Raw genomic sequence first — 18268 nt, 5'->3', positions numbered from 1 at the left:
CTGCACCAAAAGCGCTATAAAACGAGACTCAAAATATTCATACCGTTAGAAGAGTGGAGAGGGGTGAGATGATAGAAACATTCAAATAGACACATCCAAAACATAAAAAAAAAAAAAAAGCAGTCACACAAAGGGAGGCCATAAGTTGAGCAAGAGTGAGGAATAACGGGAAACTTCCTCATGGAGAAAGTAGTTGGATACATAGAACAACCTTCCGGGAAATGAGAAAAGCCTAGTTAGAGTACGGAGGATCCTTTAGGTGTGAAGACATGAGGGTAAAGCCTAAAGTGTGGGTATCTGTGTTATTACCTCAAGGATGGGCATTGAGGTGTTTATTTGCCATTATTTGCCATTATTCTTTGTGTTTCTGGGTATGTCATTGTTCCCCCCCAAACCCACCTCCCCGCTCCCCCCATTTTCTATTTCTGTTGATGGCTCTCTCATTCTCCCTGTCTCCTCAGCTCGAAACCTTGGGGTCATCTTTGACTCTTCTCTCTCCTTCTCTGCTCATATCCAGCAGACCGCCAAGACCTGTCGTTTCTTTCTTTACAACATCCGTAAAATCCGCCCCTTTCTTTCCGAGCACTCTACCAAAACCCTCATCCACACCCTTGTCACCTCTCGTTTAGACTACTGTAATCTGCTTCTTGCTGGCCTCCCACTTAGTCACCTCTCCCCTCTCCAGTCGGTTCAAAACTCTGCTGCCCGTCTCATCTTCCGCCAGGGTCGCTTTACTCATACTACCCCTCTCCTCAAGACCCTTCACTGGCTCCCTATCCGTTTTCGCATCCTGTTCAACTTCTTCTACTAACCTATAAATGTATTCACTCTGCTGCTCCCCAGTATCTCTCCACACTCGTCCTTCCCTACACCCCTTCCCGTGCACTCCGCTCCATGGATAAATCCTTCTTATCTGTTCCCTTCTCCACTACTGCCAACTCCAGACTTCGCGCCTTCTATCTCGCTGCACCCTACGCCTGGAATAAACTTCCTGAGCCCCTACGTCTTGCCCCATCCTTGGCCACCTTTAAATCTAGACTGAAAGCCCACCTCTTTAACATTGCTTTTGACTCGTAACCACTTGTAACCACTCGCCTCCACCTACCCTCCTCTCTTCCTTCCCGTTCACATTAATTATTTGATTTGCTTACTTTATTTATTTTTTGTCTATTAGATTGTAAGCTCTTTGAGCAGGGACTGTCTTTCTTCTATGTTTGTGCAGCGCTGCGTATGCCTTGTAGCGCTATAGAAATGCTAAATAGTAGTAGTAGTAGTAGTAGTAGTGACCTAGTCTTAGGGTGCAGGAGAACTCTTCGTTTCCCCTGCGAGTCTCTGAGTTTAGATGACCTCATCTGTATGTGCCAGTTGTCCTGGTAGAGTCAAGATAATTGACTTGCCTAGACTTCTGGATAACTTGCTATGAATGTACCCCGGGACCACAATGATGCCAAGATCCCAAGATGAAATGAGTTCCTAGTGGTGATGACTCAGATACAGAGCAGAAATCAATAATTGCTGTTGAAAGGAGGTACTGGAATACCCAGAAGGCCTCCACTCTTCAGGCAAAAATTACAAGGAAGAGAACTTCTAGTGAAATCCCAGGATATGAAAGTTGATGGAGCAGAGGAAATTATTAGTAGTAAATATTCACCAGTGTGTGCGCTTGTGACGGTGAGCTGTATGAAGTGGGATTGTAGACCTGCCTGGGCAGTTCTTGGATGCCTGATGAATTTTCAAGCACGTATATTAAGCATCTAGCAGAGATGGGTGACCTGACGTCGGAAGCACTGATAGCATTTCCAGTGTGTTCGCTACGTGGGGTGCGTGATCTTTGCGTCTACTTCTAGCCTGATACACAGTTCAAATGTTAGATGTTTCGTATTAGAATTATTCAATTTTCACCTGCACTCCTCTGAAAGTGTGACCTTTTCACAGCACTTCAAAAACCCCTCCAGAAGTCTAAAAACGTGGGATACAGAGGCCTAAAATCTATAACTCTACAGAAATCAAACATTGCGATTACTGTGTTAGTTATTATTATTTTATTTATTATTATTTATTGTATTTGTACCCCACATTATCCCACCTTTTTGCAGGCTCAATGTGGCTTACAGAGTGGTGTTATGAATCAGTCATTACATGTTCTTATGTACATTACATGATCTTATATACCGTCACTAACAAGCTGAGGTACGAGGTGATTTAGGTGGAGATGTGTAAGTTAGTGTCATATGGGAGGTGTTTTTGTTGTATTTGTGTAGGGAATGATTTAGATCCTGAAGGGTTTTATTTGTAAGCTTTATTGAAGAGATGTGTCTTCAAGGATTTGCGAAAGCTGGGTAGGTTGTCCATGGATTTCAGGGCCATAGGTAGTGCGTTCCATAACTGTGTGCTTTTGTACGCAAAGGCCTGTTTGTATTTCATTCCTTTGCAGCTGGGGAAGTTCAGATTGAGGAATTTGCGGGCCGATCTTTTGGCGTTTCTGGGCGGTAAGTCCACTAGGTTTAGCATATATAGAGGTGCCTCTGCATGAATGATTTTGTGAACAGTTGTGCAGATCTTGAACTCGATTCGTTCCTTGAGCGGGAGCCAGTGTAGTTTCTCTCTTAGGGGCTTTGCACTTTCATATTTAGGTTTTCCAAAGATAAGTCTGGCTGCAGTATTCTGAGCTGTTTGGAGGTTTTTGATGGTCTGTTCTTGGCAGCCTGCGTATAGAGCGTTACAATAATCCTGATGACTTAACTCGAATATGTGGAAATAAGGATCAGAAAATAACTTTCAGGTGATATTTTTATTGGACTATTTCAGTATAACAGTGACTAATTCTCCAGAGCCATGTTCCCTTCATCAGCCCCACACTGTCTTCACTGACATGACAAAAGCTAGTCACAGATGTACTGACTAAATCCAGTATAAAGGTCTCACCTACGCAGTGGTGTGTGGTGACATTTTACAGCAGGAGATTCAGTAAATGTGCTAAATTTTTTGTGCAACAAGGAATGGGGAGGGGGCCCTCCATAGACCCCCACAAACAGTAGTATCCCTTCCTAATACACTTCTTCCTTACACATTGTGAGCCATCTTTGTCGCACCTTCCCAGTGCTATCCCTTCACAACCCTCTTCTCCCCTGCACATTGTGCCCATCTCTCGCCACCTCCATTCTCTCTCTTGTTTCTGCTACTACTCTTAACCCCTGCCTCCCACTCCATCTCTCTTCCGTTCTCCCCATACTCCCCGCTGTCTGTGTGTACTCCCAACCATTCTCTTTGTTGTCTCCTACACTTCCATTCGTGACCTCCATCCCATAGACCCCTCTACCCACCACACATAAAGTGTCTCTCTCTCCACTTACCTCATGTCTGTCCCTACCACCCTCTTTCCAGCACCCGCATTCACCTTCAGACCCCTTCTTTATTTCCTTCTATCCTGTAGTGCTCAGTGCCCCCTCCCCTTCCCGACCTTTGCAATGTCCCTTCAATTCTCTAACAAGAAATCTTCAGACCAAAAGTAAAAAGAATGGCCATCCTTGGCATCTTCCCCCTCCTACTCTTTCTAGTGTCTACAGCCTGAGATCAACAGGGGCAGATTTGGGGTGATGAGTGTTCCCATAAATTAAGTAGGATGTGTGATGCAACTGTAGAGCATCACCTGACTCGGAAATATGAGGCAGCCTAGACCTGGAGGCTGAGCACGTGGACAACGTCACCTCCTATACATGCCTCCAGTATTCTCAGCGGCTGTTTTCTGTACCTTTCTGCCTGCTTCCTATATACTGTTTCCTGGGACAGGCCACAGTGAAGGAAAGAGGGAGCTGTAATCTACAACTTGAGGATCAGCCCAATCACATGCAACTTGTACCTACAGCATTTCTGTTTACCCCTATAGAAACCAAGCAGAATTCTTCAGATGTAGATGTGTCAGTGTGGTGCCTTTTTTGGACACCACTGATGGTGACCATGTTGGGCGAGTGCTTTGCCATACTCTAGAGGCGAAAGCTCATTGTACGTTGCTGTGCTGTATGTATTGTCCAATAATTCAGTAAAGAATCACAGATCCTTATGTTATGAATTGTGTTGGGTAGATAGGGCTGGAAGACTGTGAACAAACAGGACGTGCTGGGCATTTATCTGCTGTTATCTGTCTAAAATGGAACCAGTAATAGAAGGACCTTTGTCAGTTGCTTACAGACCATTTCTTAGGTGGTGGAACTTAACAGATGTATGTAATCATTGTCTGGCTTCTTCCTCACTCTTTGTATTTCTCTGTTTCAGATGACTTCTGACAGCACAGCTTGCCCTATACAGGGTGACTCCTCCGACATCACGATTCTCTGGGCAGGGGGCTTCCTCTGACTTGCTGAGTTCGCCTGAAGTTGAACTTCAAATCAACAGTCATAAATATTCAATTAACAAAACAGAGAGGCAAACTGTTGTATCAGCGAAAGGATTAAACTCTGCTCCCCCCTGCCTTCTGCCCCTTCCCAGATCATGGAGTCCCAAGATGTTCCGGTGGGCAACCTCATAGACTTTGATGAGGAGCCTGTCATCCTGATGCCCAGTGGCAATGGCTTGCTGGAGGCCGATGGGCATCCTGCAGACCAGGAGGAGAGCGATGCCACAGAATCTGCAGACAGCGAGAACGACATGATGGACTCGCCCAACCATCACAGGAATTACTCCAGAAGATCCTCCTCCAATGAGTCATTTTCCTCCAATCAGAGCACAGAGTCAGCCAAGGACGAGGTGATGGCAGAGCAGAGGGAGTTCATGCGGAAGTACGTGGAGAAGATCTTCATTGGCGGGTGAGGAAGCAGGAGAGGGTGGTAAGGAACTCTCCAGCCCTCGGGGGCCATCATGCTTTCTTTTTATAATTGCTAAAGAGAAAAAAAATTACTGCTGCATTTCCATTGTACGTTGCCAAGAGGCTCAGATATTTAACATGTAGTAAGACAGTGTATATAATTTGTGTGTTCCCCCACCTATTCTGACCTCATCCTCCCCAGACTGCTCTTACACAGTCCAGGAATTAACGAACTCTATAATCAGAAGGACTCGCTGGGATATAAGAAGATAGTTTATTACAATCTTACCAATAGCAGTACAGGCAAATCAGGTATTCGTATGGTTTGAACAGCAGTCCACGACACGTCCTCTCTCTGTCTGACCTTCTGGAGTCTTCTGCTCTCTTCTTCTGATCTAATACCCCTCAGACTGTTCCTTATATACTATTCTGACCCAATTGATTCCAATGGACACTAGCTTTGTCACCAAGGTTCTTGGACCTTATCAAGCTCTAAGTATAAACAAGATATGCTCAGAGCGCATCTTATTAGATGACTTTGCATGTTCCCCAAACTCTCCCCTAGCCCCCTCCTTTGGATGTTCTCACCCGGGGAGCAGCTGACCCAGTACTATCTCTACACAACCATAGCAACTCTTGCTCATGACGTCTTGTAGGTGCCAGTCTCAGAGCAAATGCCCCCTCCCTTGCCAGTTCAGCACTTGGTACAGTGAAATGTAACTGTGCCAAAGGTGATCACTGATTCCCTCAAGCTAGCTCTCTTTTGTATCAGAGATGATTTTGATTTTAAGAAGCCTAGCTCTTATTATGAGCCATTGGCCTGTATTTTACTGAGAGCAAGGGCTAGCAAGGCTAACATATTTCTTCAACAGTTGTGCGTGATAGTGTTCGTTTCACTTACCAGCAACTGTGTTGGAAACCAGATTTATTCAGATCAATTGAGGCATTCATTAACTGACCACCTTTCTTTGTAAGTTCAAAACTGGTTTTCCTGGCTTTCAGTTCCTATCCTATGACGACTCTGGGGTACTGGGACTTATTTTTTATGAGGTTCTTAATATACTGCCTTTCACAGCAGATCAAAGCTGTGTACAACATTGATAAAGAAAGCAAAGTAGAACACCATTAATGCAAGAAGAGCCTAGCAAGGAAGGAGGAGCAGCAGTGGAAGGGAACAAAGAGGGGAAAGGAGTGGAATGCTGTTGGCTAAATAACTAGTCAACCGGAGCTCCTGGAAAAATAGATGTCTTCGTATGGGAAATTTCAGAGCTAACTGGTAGAGGCAAGGCATTCTAGAAAAATGGTGCTATGTAAAAATACCAGTACATCTGTACCCTTCTCCACCACCGCTAACTCCAGACTCCGCCCCTTCTGTCTCGCATCACCTTATGCCTGGAACAGACTTCCCGAGCCCATACGCCATGCGCCCTCCCTGCCCATTTTCAAGTCCTTACTCAAAGCCCATCTCTTCTCCCTTGCTTTTGGCGCCTAACCACCTTCCCCACTCATGATACCTACACTGACTACATAGTTTGTTACCTTTAGATTGTAAGCTCTCTTGAGCAGGGACTGTCCTTCCCCATGTTTAAACTTGTACAGCGTTGCGTAACCCTGGCAGCGCTATAGAAATGCTAAGTAGTAGTAGTACAGGCAAGTAGGGGTGGACCAGGAAAGCTCATCAGCCAAAGGTGGGTTGAAGTAACTTTATTCAGCACCAGATATGTACCGTATTTTTCGGACTATAAGACGCACCGGACCATAAGACGCACCTAGGTTTTAGAGGAGGGAAATAGGAAAAAATTTTTTTTCCTTTTTCCCTCCTCTAAAACCTAGGTGCTCCGGTGCGTCTTGTCCGAGTTTTGGACCGCCGTCCCGTACTTACACGATTCCATGTTCCCTGGTGGTCTAGTGACGTCGGGGCAGGAAAGAGCCCCCGAGAATCTCGGCGGCCATTTTGAATATCGCCGAGACCGTCAGAAAGCAGTGAGGAGCACGGAGAGCAGCGCGATGGGCAGGAAAGAGGGGGCTCTTTCCTGCCCCGACGTCACTAGACCACTAGGGAACATGGCATCGTGTAAGTACGGGACGGCGGTCCAAAAACGCTACCTTCGGACTATAAGACGCACCCCCCATTTTCCTCCCAAATTTTTGGGGAAAAAAGTGCGTCTTATAGTCCGAAAAATACGGTATATGGCCCGACACGGGGCCGTGTTTCGACGGAACAGCCGTCTGCCTCAGAGGTTGTTTGAGATTTCCTGGTCCACCCCTAGTTTCCTGTACTGGTATTTGAACTATACGTGGGGGGGGGGGGGGTTTCTTACCTTTACCCTTTGGTTGGTATTTTGGTGTGCTATGTAAAAACGCAGTGTCTTGTTGCCTTGAGACGAGAGCAAGAAACAGGCGGTATAGTTAGACGATTTACACACTGCACATAAAACACGTCCTGCTGTTTACAGATTTTATTTCTTTTGTACTCCCCCCCCCCCCCCCCCCCCCCCCCCAGTTATTTACCTTCTCAAACTTAGAGGAGAACTTCCTGTGGCTCTTTTGGTGTTCTTTATTTATTTCTTCACTTTTATACCCCACTTTTTTCCACACGGATGCGGACTCAAAGTGGCTTACAATGTACCGATAAGGCGATCGCCAGACCAGTGGATATACTATTACATAAAATAGGATATAATCAACACTACCTGGAGTGGCAGGGTCTGCGGAGTGGGAGCGGGCCATGGGACCAGAAATGAGGAACTTAGAGGAATGCAGAGTGACAGGGACTCTCCTGAATTTCTGGGGAGTAGAGAATTTTCAAAGCCATCATTTACACGGTTAGTTAGACCTAGCTGAAAATGACCCTTTTGAGAACTTTCACAGTTCACCGTAGCAGAGAAAGGTATTTCTTGGGAGGGGGGGTGTTTAGGGTAAAGGATGTGGAATTCTTCACACATGGTATTTCAGCCTTCTCAAATAAGAGCAAATACACACAAGCCCCCATATGCTGGCAACACCAAGGCCACTCAAAATTGCCCCTTAAGTAAGTAATTCTTCTCAGAGCTCACCGTACCGGTCCTGTGAAGTGCAACTCTTTGTGGACTTCTATCAATCAAATGATACCTGCCCCAGAGAAAACTGGATTCTCTGTCCACACTGGGGCGATTTTCAAATAGCCGTTTACCCCTATAAATGCTGTCTGAAAATTGCTGACCCTTCTTCACCCAACTAAAAATACCTTACTTTAACTGGTCTTAGAGGCGGTGTTCCAGGGGCCTATTTTGAGCAGAATTAGGATCACATTTTAATATATTCATGTGCTGTTTGTCAGCCAAATTAATGATGCACAAAAGCAGGTGTAAAATCCAAGTGCCATTTTCAAAGGGAAAATACACTTGGACTTCTGCTTTTGAAAATTTGCCTATTATCGTTGGGTGCAAAATACTGTGGGCTTTGCATCTGGGTAGGTGTTCCAATAACTGCCCCCCTTTTAATATCCTTTATTAAGCCATCTCGAAAAGGAGCCCTCCAAGCTGTTGCATGTTACGTTTGGTTAATTTTACTTAGCCCCAGGAAAAGGTATCTGAGTCTGCAGAGAGGCCTGAAACTGCCTTCGTACATTTCCTGTCATTGGTTATTTTCTCTCAGACCCTTCACGGCTAGGAGGGACCGCTAATTATACGGTGATCTGGAACCCGAAAATGGAATTTACAGAAGGGGTCCAGTTGCCAGAGTCAGAAACATTGCCACACCGTGTGCCTAGATGTTGGCATGCGCACTTAGCCAGGTTTATGGCATTTATGTGTATACAGTGGGGGAAATAAGTATTTGATCCCTTGCTGATTTTGTAAGTTTGCCCACTGACAAAGACATGAGCAGCCCATAATTGAAGGGTAGGTTATTGGTAACAGTGAGAGATAGCACATCACAAATTAAATCCGGAAAATCACATTGTGGAAAGTATATGAATTTATTTGCATTCTGCAGAGGGAAATAAGTATTTGATCCCCCACCAACCAGTAAGAGATCTGGCCCCTACAGACCAGGTAGATGCTCCAAATCAACTCGTTACCTGTATGACAGACAGCTGTCGGCAATGGTCACCTGTATGAAAGACACCTGTCCACAGACTCAGTGAATCAGTCAGACTCTAACCTCTACAAAATGGCCAAGAGCAAGGAGCTGTCTAAGGATGTCAGGGACAAGATCATACACCTGCACAAGGCTGGAATGGGCTACAAAACCATCAGTAAGACGCTGGGCGAGAAGGAGACAACTGTTGGTGCCATAGTAAGAAAATGGAAGAAGTACAAAATGACTGTCAATCGACAAAGATCTGGGGCTCCACGCAAAATCTCACCTCGTGGGGTATCCTTGATCATGAGGAAGGTTAGAAATCAGCCTACAACTACAAGGGGGGAACTTGTCAATGATCTCAAGGCAGCTGGGACCACTGTCACCACGAAAACCATTGGTAACACATTACGACATAACGGATTGCAATCCTGCAGTGCCCGCAAGGTCCCCCTGCTCCGGAAGGCACATGTGACGGCCCGTCTGAAGTTTGCCAGTGAACACCTGGATGATGCCGAGAGTGATTGGGAGAAGGTGCTGTGGTCAGATGAGACAAAAATTGAGCTCTTTGGCATGAACTCAACTCGCCGTGTTTGGAGGAAGAGAAATGCTGCCTATGACCCAAAGAACACCGTCCCTACTGTCAAGCATGGAGGTAGAAATGTTATGTTTTGGGGGTGTTTCTCTGCTAAGGGCACAGGACTACTTCACCGCATCAATGGGAGAATGGATGGGGCCATGTACCGTACAATTCTGAGTGACAACCTCCTTCCCTCCGCCAGGGCCTTAAAAATGGGTCGTGGCTGGGTCTTCCAGCACGACAATGACCCAAAACATACAGCCAAGGCAACAAAGGAGTGGCTCAGGAAGAAGCACATTAGGGTCATGGAGTGGCCTAGCCAGTCACCAGACCTTAATCCCATTGAAAACTTATGGAGGGAGCTGAAGCTGCGAGTTGCCAAGCGACAGCCCAGAACTCTTAATGATTTAGAGATGATCTGCAAAGAGGAGTGGACCAAAATTCCTCCTGACATGTGTGCAAACCTCATCATCAACTACAGAAGACGTCTGACCGCTGTGCTTGCCAACAAGGGTTTTGCCACCAAGTATTAGGTCTTGTTTGCCAGAGGGATTAAATACTTATTTCCCTCTGCAGAATGCAAATAAATTCATATACTTTCCACAATGTGATTTTCCGGATTTAATTTGTGATGTGCTATCTCTCACTGTTACCAATAACCTACCCTTCAATTATGGGCTGCTCATGTCTTTGTCAGTGGGCAAACTTACAAAATCAGCAAGGGATCAAATACTTATTTCCCCCACTGTAACTTACAGTACTACGTAAGCACCCTACGTCTCTGACACCCTCATGCCCCTCCCCCGTGAACACCCCTTTTGCATTTACTAAGCTGTACTGGTCTTTACGCACTTGTACGCTTGCCAGCGTGAATTGCAGTATTCTATACATTTAATGCTTCAAGAGAGTGTGGGTAAAGGTGGCCGAGTTCCACATAGCGAGAGCCTGTTCTGTGGCACCTGAACACCCAGATTCCATTACAGAATACTAGCGTCACCAATATTGCAGGTGCGTAGCCAGACCTCGCAGTGGGAGGGGGCCAGCGCCCAAGGTTGGGGGCACATTTTAGTCTGCCACCTCGCCGCTCCCCCTCACCTTGCTACTTCCCCTCACCGCCTTGTTCCTCCCCCCGCAAAAACAAATGCCTTTGCTGGCAGGAGTCCCCAACCCCTGCCAGCCAAAGCTGCCTTTCCGGCGCAGCCGCGTTCGCTGCCCTCTTCTTTCTTCTTGCTGACGTCCTCCTGTGCATGCTCCTTTACATGCAACTGACGTCCTGCATGTTCCTTTAAGTGAAACTGAGCATGCACAGGAGGACGTCAGCAAGAAGAAAGAAGAGCAGGGCAGCGAACGCGGCTGCGCTGGAGACCGGCACCAAAGAAGGCTTTGGCTGGCGGGGGTTGGGGACCACCGCCAGCCAAACCAGTGGCCCGGACGAAATTTGGGGGGGCCCAGGCTCCCGTGGCCCCACCTAGCTATACCCCTTTACTATTGGTTCACTTTAAGTTTACGCACCCGCAGCGACACTAGCCGTAGGCTTGATATAACTGGTGGTGTAAACGCGGCAGGGACAAAAGTAACTTAGAGTATTCTGTACGTTATGCACATAGGTGGGAGACACACCTATGTCCTGCCCACGTGTGTGCCCCGTTGCTTTTCTGCGCTATGCCACTTAAACACGCCCTGTTGACCCTTTCGTGCATTAGTCTACATCTCCATGTGTAATCACTAATGTTCTGTACATTCACACGTGCAAGGTGCATATAAATGCGGGCACCTGGTTATATTTTATTTATTTATTTATTTGTAGCATTTATACCCCTCTCTTTCCCGCTCGATAGCAGGTTCAGTGCGGCTTACAATGTTTGGTAACAAAGTATCACAGAGATAGCACAATTGTGTGAAGTAGGACACTAGGAAGGGATGTGGTGGGAGGGATTAAGGTATTGGTAATATTGGTGGAGAGGAGTGGTTCGCGAATTAAGTTGGGTCATTTGGATAGTCTTGTGTGAAGAGGTATTTTGGGGGCAAATCTAGAATTGGGCACCTCCATTTAGGTGCCACAGTGAAAGCCTATTCTATAATGGATTCTAGGTGTGTTGTTTCTGTGTTAGAATACAAGTGAAGCCCGGTATCAGTGCACCAGATGCCTACACTTACATCATCCATAGATCTAGTGTAAGTTATGTGTGGAAATGGGAGCCTCCACCTATGTCCCCCTGCTGCAACCCTGTGTTACATCATCCATAGAGCTAGTGTAAGTTATGTGTGGAAATGGGAGCCCCCACCTATGTCCCACCCTGCTGCGACCCTGTGTACCCCAGCTTTGCAAATATACACTATGGAAAAAGCGGGTGTTTTGCAGAATAGTGCTTAGGTGCCTTGCTAACACTTACTCAGTATGTGCAAACATACCCACGTAAATGGGGACACCAAAGTTTTATAGAATTGCCCTTTAAGGGGGTAAATCATTAAGAAACTCCAAACCACCCAAAACACTGCAGCCAGACTCATATTTGGAAAAACGAAATACGAAAGCGCCAAACCCCTAAGAGAAAAGCTACACTAGCTCCCACTTAAAGAACATATTGCGTTCAAAATCTGTACCCTGGTTCATAAAATTATTCATGGCGAGGCCCCGGTATACATGACAAACCTCGCAGACTTACCAACCAGAAACGCAAAAAGATCAGCACGCATGTTCCTGAATCTTTTTTTTTCTTACATTTGTACCCCACGCTTTCCCACTCATAGCAGGTTCAATGCGGCTTACATATTATATACAGGTACTTATTTATACCTGGGGCAGTGGAGGGTTAAGTGACTTGCCCAGAGTCACAAGGAGCTGCCTGTGCCTGAAGTGGGAATCGAACCCAGTTCCCCAGGACCAAAGTCCACCACCCTAACCACTAGGCCACTCCTCCACTGTTGCTACTATTTGAGATTCTACATGGAATGTTGCTATTCCACTAGCAACATTCCATGTAGAAGTCGGCCCTTGCAGATCACCAATGTGGCCGCGCAGGCTTCTGCTTCTGTGAGTCTGACGTCCTGCACATACGTGCAGGACGTCAGACTCACAGAAACAGAAGCCTGCGCAGCCTTCTACATGGAATGTTGCTAGTGGAATAGCAACATTCCATGTAGAATCTCCAATAGTAGCAACATTCCATGTAGAATCTCCAATAGTATCTATTTTATTTTTGTTACATTTGTACCCTGCGCTTTCCCACTCATGGCAGGCTCAATGCGGCTTACATGGGGCAATGGAGGGTTAAGTGACTTGCCCAGAGTCACAAGGAGCTGCCTGTGCCTGAAGTGGGAATCCAACCCAGTTCCCCAGGACCAAAGTCCACCACTCTAACCACTAGGCCACTCCTCCACTCCAATCTCCACTACCCCAGCTGCAAAGGACTAAAATATAAATCAACATTTGCATCCAGCTTCTCCTACATAAGCGCGCAACTATGGAACGCCCTGCCGACTGCCATCAAAACATTACACGACCTAACAAACTTCCGAAAGTTATTAAAAACCAACTTGTTCGAAAAGGCATACCACAATGATCCATCCTAAATACCAGACAACGAAACCCATACCAGAACGGGACAAAACCGAACTCTCGACACTGGATTGCTTAACTGTCCTTTGGCACTAATGAACTTTATCGTTATACCACTATTTCTCATGCCAGAAATGAACTCGCTACCCTTGATTGCTTAACTTTCCCTGTCACTCATGAACTCTATAGCAATACCACTCTATTTCTCATGACAGAAATGAACTCGCTACACTTGATTGCTTAATCTACTCTGTCACTTAAGAACCATTTTGTATTTCTCAATCTGGAAATGGCAGTCGCCATTACGGCTTTATGTAAGCCACATTGAGCCTGCAAATAGGTGGGAATTGCATCTAATGTCTATGGCTTTAACACTATCATGTATTTCACCATCATGTACCCAAAACATGCTGTAAAACCAAATGTACACTCTTTTCTATTTCCAGTATCCACGATGAATTGTAAGCCACATTGAGCCTGCAAATAGGTGGGGAAATGTGGGAAACAAATGCAACAAATAAATAAAATAGACCCTAACATTTATGCACCTAAATGCCCAAATTCCACATTAGCACTATTTTTTAAATATGTGTATAGCTTACAGAACTTGTCTTTTACAGGTGGGCGCATAAAGGGACGGAGTCTGGATGGGGCTTTCATTTTCACTCATAACTTACAGAACACGTTGCGTTACACACGTATCTTTGACCTTTACACTTACACCAGCTCGGTGACTGGTGAAATCGCTTGCTCCTAAGTTTTACACATGCATTTGTGTGGTTACACTGGTATGCTGTAAAAGAAGGTCGGTTCCTCTGTTCCTTTGTAGAATAAGGTCCTACCAGGCCTTCCTGGTACAGAACTGCCTTCATAAATAGGTCCAGCACCCCAAGGAACCAGCAGCCTTGGGAAGGGGCATTTCACAGACATATAAACATCCTATGAATCTCAAAAAAGGAAATAAAAGAATACAGAGATGGAAGTAGAAACTCACTTCTGGAGAAAAAGAAAATCAGAATTAGAGGCTGTCTGTACCCTGGATTTAATAGCACAAGATCAACATAGAACCTAATTAGAAGAGACTGGCAGTCATGTGGCTTCCAGGGCTCCTGAAGGGGAGACAGAGGTGAAGAGATGTCACAAGCTTTTAGTGTGACAGTACCAGTCTCTGAGCCAGGGCACTGCAGCAAATTATAACAATTAGTCTTTTCCACTGAAAGCTTTGGAGCATGGCCAGATATGTTTCCAGATTGTGCAGGCTGAGGAAGAGCGTCCTGTACACAGATTGTGCCGCCGGCCAAGGGGACAGTGGATGGAGAGGGGCCAACAGGCACATGGAAAGTCCCGCAGTGGGGGGCTCTGGTGGGCTATTTTTGTTATTTTTGTAATACACGTGTTTGCTAAGGGATGTGGCCTTGAAACCAGGAGTCTCTTATCAGACTTCAAATGGAGAGAAACATGAGCTTAAAACAATTATGTGGGTCACTTCGCCCCAGCAGCATTTCAGATGACCTGCAGATCTCGCCCTTTCGGTTGTACAATAGATTGGAAGCTGAAGAGTACTACTACTACTACTTATCATTCCTAAAGCGCTACTAGACGTACGCAGCGCTGTACACTTGAACATGAAGAGACAGTCCCTGCTCGACAGAGCTTACGATCTAATTAGGACAGACAAACAGGACAAACAAGAGATAAGGGAATATTAACATGAGGATGATAAAATAAGGGTTCTGAACAAGTGAACAAGGGTTAGGAGTTAAAAGCAGCATCAAAAAGGTGGGCTTTTAGCTTAGATTTGAAGACGGCCAGAGATGGAGCTTGACGTACCAGCTCAGGAAGTCTATTCCAGAGTACTGGTCTTAGTTTTTTTCACCTCTAGGTCACCTTTTGTAACATCGTTCGGGGACCTATTAGTTTTGACTTCAGACATGGTTTTCAGGAATCAGTTGGGCCTTACATCCGAGGAGTATCTGCACTGTTACTGTCACATCAAACTTATCAGGTTCAAATTTTAATTTAAAATAACCAAGATTTTGGGGCTGTTATTCTGCATATTTTGGTTATGTAGACTGTCACTATTTCCAGAGGTGGTACCACTTATGGGACACCAGATGAACTGGGAGTGCACAGTTCCCATCCCCCACTGGGAGCCTTAGAGCAGGAATATCGACAGAGCACGTACAGGAGATAGATGTTGATTCATAAGCTGCTTCTGAGACTGTACAAGTGGGGAGCAACCCATGACAGAAACAGCTTGGAAATGGGGTGCTGGCTGTTTATGTGGTAGTACAGAAGGCAAAAGTAGAGACTAATAGACAATTCACCACTGGAGACGTGAGTCCAACAGTCTTTATTATATCAGAGATAACGACCCAACACAGGCCGTGTGCTCTGATAGTTTGTATCCAGCATATTCTATTTGGTGCTACGTGATCAGTGAGTTGACAACACATATACAAGTAGGACTCTTCGTTTTGCATTCATTACTTGGTGTATTTATTGACCCCTGATGCAGACGCTTTTTAGCGTCGAAACACGGCCTGTGTCGGGTCGTTATCTCTGATATAATAAAGACTGTTGGACTCACGTCTCCAGTGGTGAATCGTCTATTAGTCTCTACTTTTGCCTTCTGTGATTCGTCATCGTAGAGAACTTTTCCTGTTCTATATTTTGTTTATGTGGTAGTGCCAGACAAATCGCAAATCGTTGAAAACCTTTCTCTTCACCAAAGCCTACCACGAAAATCCTTAACATAGTAGATGACGGCAGAAAAAGACCTGCATGGTCCATCCAGTCTGCCCAACAAGACAAACTCATATGTGCTACTTTTTGTGTATACCCTACCTTGATTTGTACCTGTCCTCTTCAGGGCACAGACCGTATAAGTCTGCCCAGCACTATCCCCTCCTCCCAACCACCAGTCCCGCCTCCCACTACTGGCTCTGGCACAGACCGTATAAGTCTGCCCAGCACCATCCCCACCTCCCAACCACCAGTCCCGCCTCCGGCACCCAATCTCGGCTAAGCTCCTTAGGATCCATTCCTTCTGAACAGGATTCCTTTATGTTTATCCCACGCGTGTTTGAATTCCGTTACCGTTTTCCTCTCCACCACCTCCCGCGGGAGGGCATTCCAAGCATCCACCACTCTCTCCGTGAAAAAATACTTCCTGACATTTTTCTTGAGTCTGCCCCCCTTCAATCTCGTATCGTGCCCTCTAGTTCTACCGCCTTCCCATCTCCGGAAAAGGTTCGTTTGCGGATTAATACCTTTCAAATATTTGAACGTCTGCATCATATCACCCCTGTTTCTCCGTTCCTCCAGGGTATACATGGTAACTACAACACATCACTAATCCTTCTTTATTATGTCCGTCTTCTTTCTATAATTGCTGATTAGATTGACTTGTTAGCCTTGTTATTCTTGATATCTTTGTAACATCAGTTGTATCTCTGTACCCTGAAATGGTGATGCCAATACAGGTCTTTGTAAGCCACATTGAGCCTGAAAACAGGTGGGAAAATGTGGGATACAAGTGCAATGAAATAAAAAAAAACCCAGGAAGAATCAGTTCAAGAGACTGAAAATATCCTGCCTCTTCCAGTTTATGCTGTCCACTGGGCCTTTGACCAGGCTATTCGGCTTGATTACTGTGCATTACAGCTCAGTTTGCTTTCCTGGATCACAGGAAAGCAAAAGCAGCAAACACATACAGAAACATCATAAAAATTTGTGAGCAGAAGTGCCTTAGGTACTGACCAGACAAAATTCAGTTTCCTGACCTGAACATGTATACCTTAGAGGAAAGGAGAAACAGGGACATGATACAGACGTTCAAATATTTGAAAGGTATTAATCCGCAAATGAACCTTTTTCGGAGACGGGAAGGCGGTAGAACTAGAGGACATGAATTGAGGTTGAAGGGGGGCAGACTCAGGAGTAATGTCGGGAAGTATTTTTTCACAGAGAGGGTGGTGGATACGTGGAATGCCCTCCCGCGGGAGGTGATGGAGATGAAAACGGTGATGGAATTCAAACATGCGTGGGATAAACACAAAGGAATCCTGTTTAGAAGGAATGGTTCCATGGAATCTTAGCGGATTTTGGGTGGTGACGCTGGTAATTGGGAAAGAAAACAGGAGCTGGGCAGACTTCTACGGTCTACGCCCTGATCGTGACTGAATAGATAGGGATGGGCTGGAGTGTAAATTTTAAGGGGCTTTGACCTTAGCTTCAGAACTTAGTACAAGAACAGTGCTGGGTAGACTTCTACGGTCTGTGCCCTGAGAAAGGCAAAGACAGATCAAACTCAGGTATACATATAAAGTATCACATACCATGTAAATGAGTTTATCTTGTTGGGCAGACTGGATGGAACGTACAGGTCTTTATCTGCCGTCATTTATATGTTACTATATAGAATCCACGAGTACACTATTCATTCACCCGTGTGGTGGGCGGGGTGGGAGACCTTCTTAAACAGGTCAGTCAGCAGTAGCCCTGGGCATTTAAACTCTCCATTAGGAAAGTTAAGAAGGAGAGCAGAGACGGGATCTTGGACATATGGGAAACACAGATTTTCCAGCAACTAGGAAGCTGGCTTTCAAAGAGGGGCAAAACTGGAGACTTTTACATTTATCCCTTGTCAAGTCTTCTGGCTGAACATTAGGAATAAAATAATAATGTCGTCAGCCAGTGCCTCCTGTTTCTGTCCAGAGATGAATGGCTGGTACTTACTAGTGGAGTCCATTCTCCATCCAGGTGCGTGATGTTGGAGTGGTTTATGCCGCTAGTTGATAGACTCCATTCAGCTCTTTGCTCCAGGCCCCTATATTTGTTTTTTTTTTTGGGGGGGGGGGAGAGAATCTTCTCGTATAGTGTTCCATCGCAGTGGATGTTTCGATGAGTAAATCCAGCCCGACTCTGAGCAAGGCCACAGAGCAGAACAACAGTCCTGGGAAGTTAAAGGCTTTTGTGCAATACATCATGGAATACAAGGGCACCATCTCTCGTGGGACCTTATTTAGAGTACTTTCTGGAGACCAGAAACCGCACCTTCAAAAAGGAGTAAATAGGATGGGAGCAGAGGAGTGGCCTGGGAGTGGAGGAGTGGCCTAATGGTTACTGCAGCAGGCTTTGATCCTGACAACCTGGGTTCGATTCCCACCGCAGCTCCTTGTGACTTTGGGCAAGTCACTTAACCCTCCATTGCCCCAGGTACCAAAACTTTAGATTCTGAGCCCTCTAGGGACAGAGAAAGTAC

General features: G+C 45.7%; 1 protein-coding gene across 3 annotated transcripts in view; it reads left to right on the top strand.

Moving 5' to 3' along the window:
• Nucleotides 1-18268, top strand: part of KIAA0513 (KIAA0513 ortholog) — a 183909-nt gene that overhangs the window by 97792 nt on the left and 67849 nt on the right. For all 3 annotated transcript variants that reach the window (XM_030204555.1, XM_030204557.1, XM_030204556.1), the window contains exon 2: nucleotides 4273-4802. In XM_030204555.1, coding sequence (XP_030060415.1) covers nucleotides 4489-4802 — 314 coding nt within the window. In that variant the 5' untranslated portion in view covers nucleotides 4273-4488. The remainder of the gene's footprint in view (nucleotides 1-4272; nucleotides 4803-18268) is intronic.

The sequence above is a fragment of the Microcaecilia unicolor genome, chromosome 5 (assembly GCF_901765095.1).
Source record: "Microcaecilia unicolor chromosome 5, aMicUni1.1, whole genome shotgun sequence".
In the NCBI taxonomy this organism is placed as follows: domain Eukaryota; kingdom Metazoa; phylum Chordata; class Amphibia; order Gymnophiona; family Siphonopidae; genus Microcaecilia; species Microcaecilia unicolor.
Note: the sequence above shows the minus strand (reverse complement) of the source record. Positions and strands in the feature narration are given on the sequence as shown.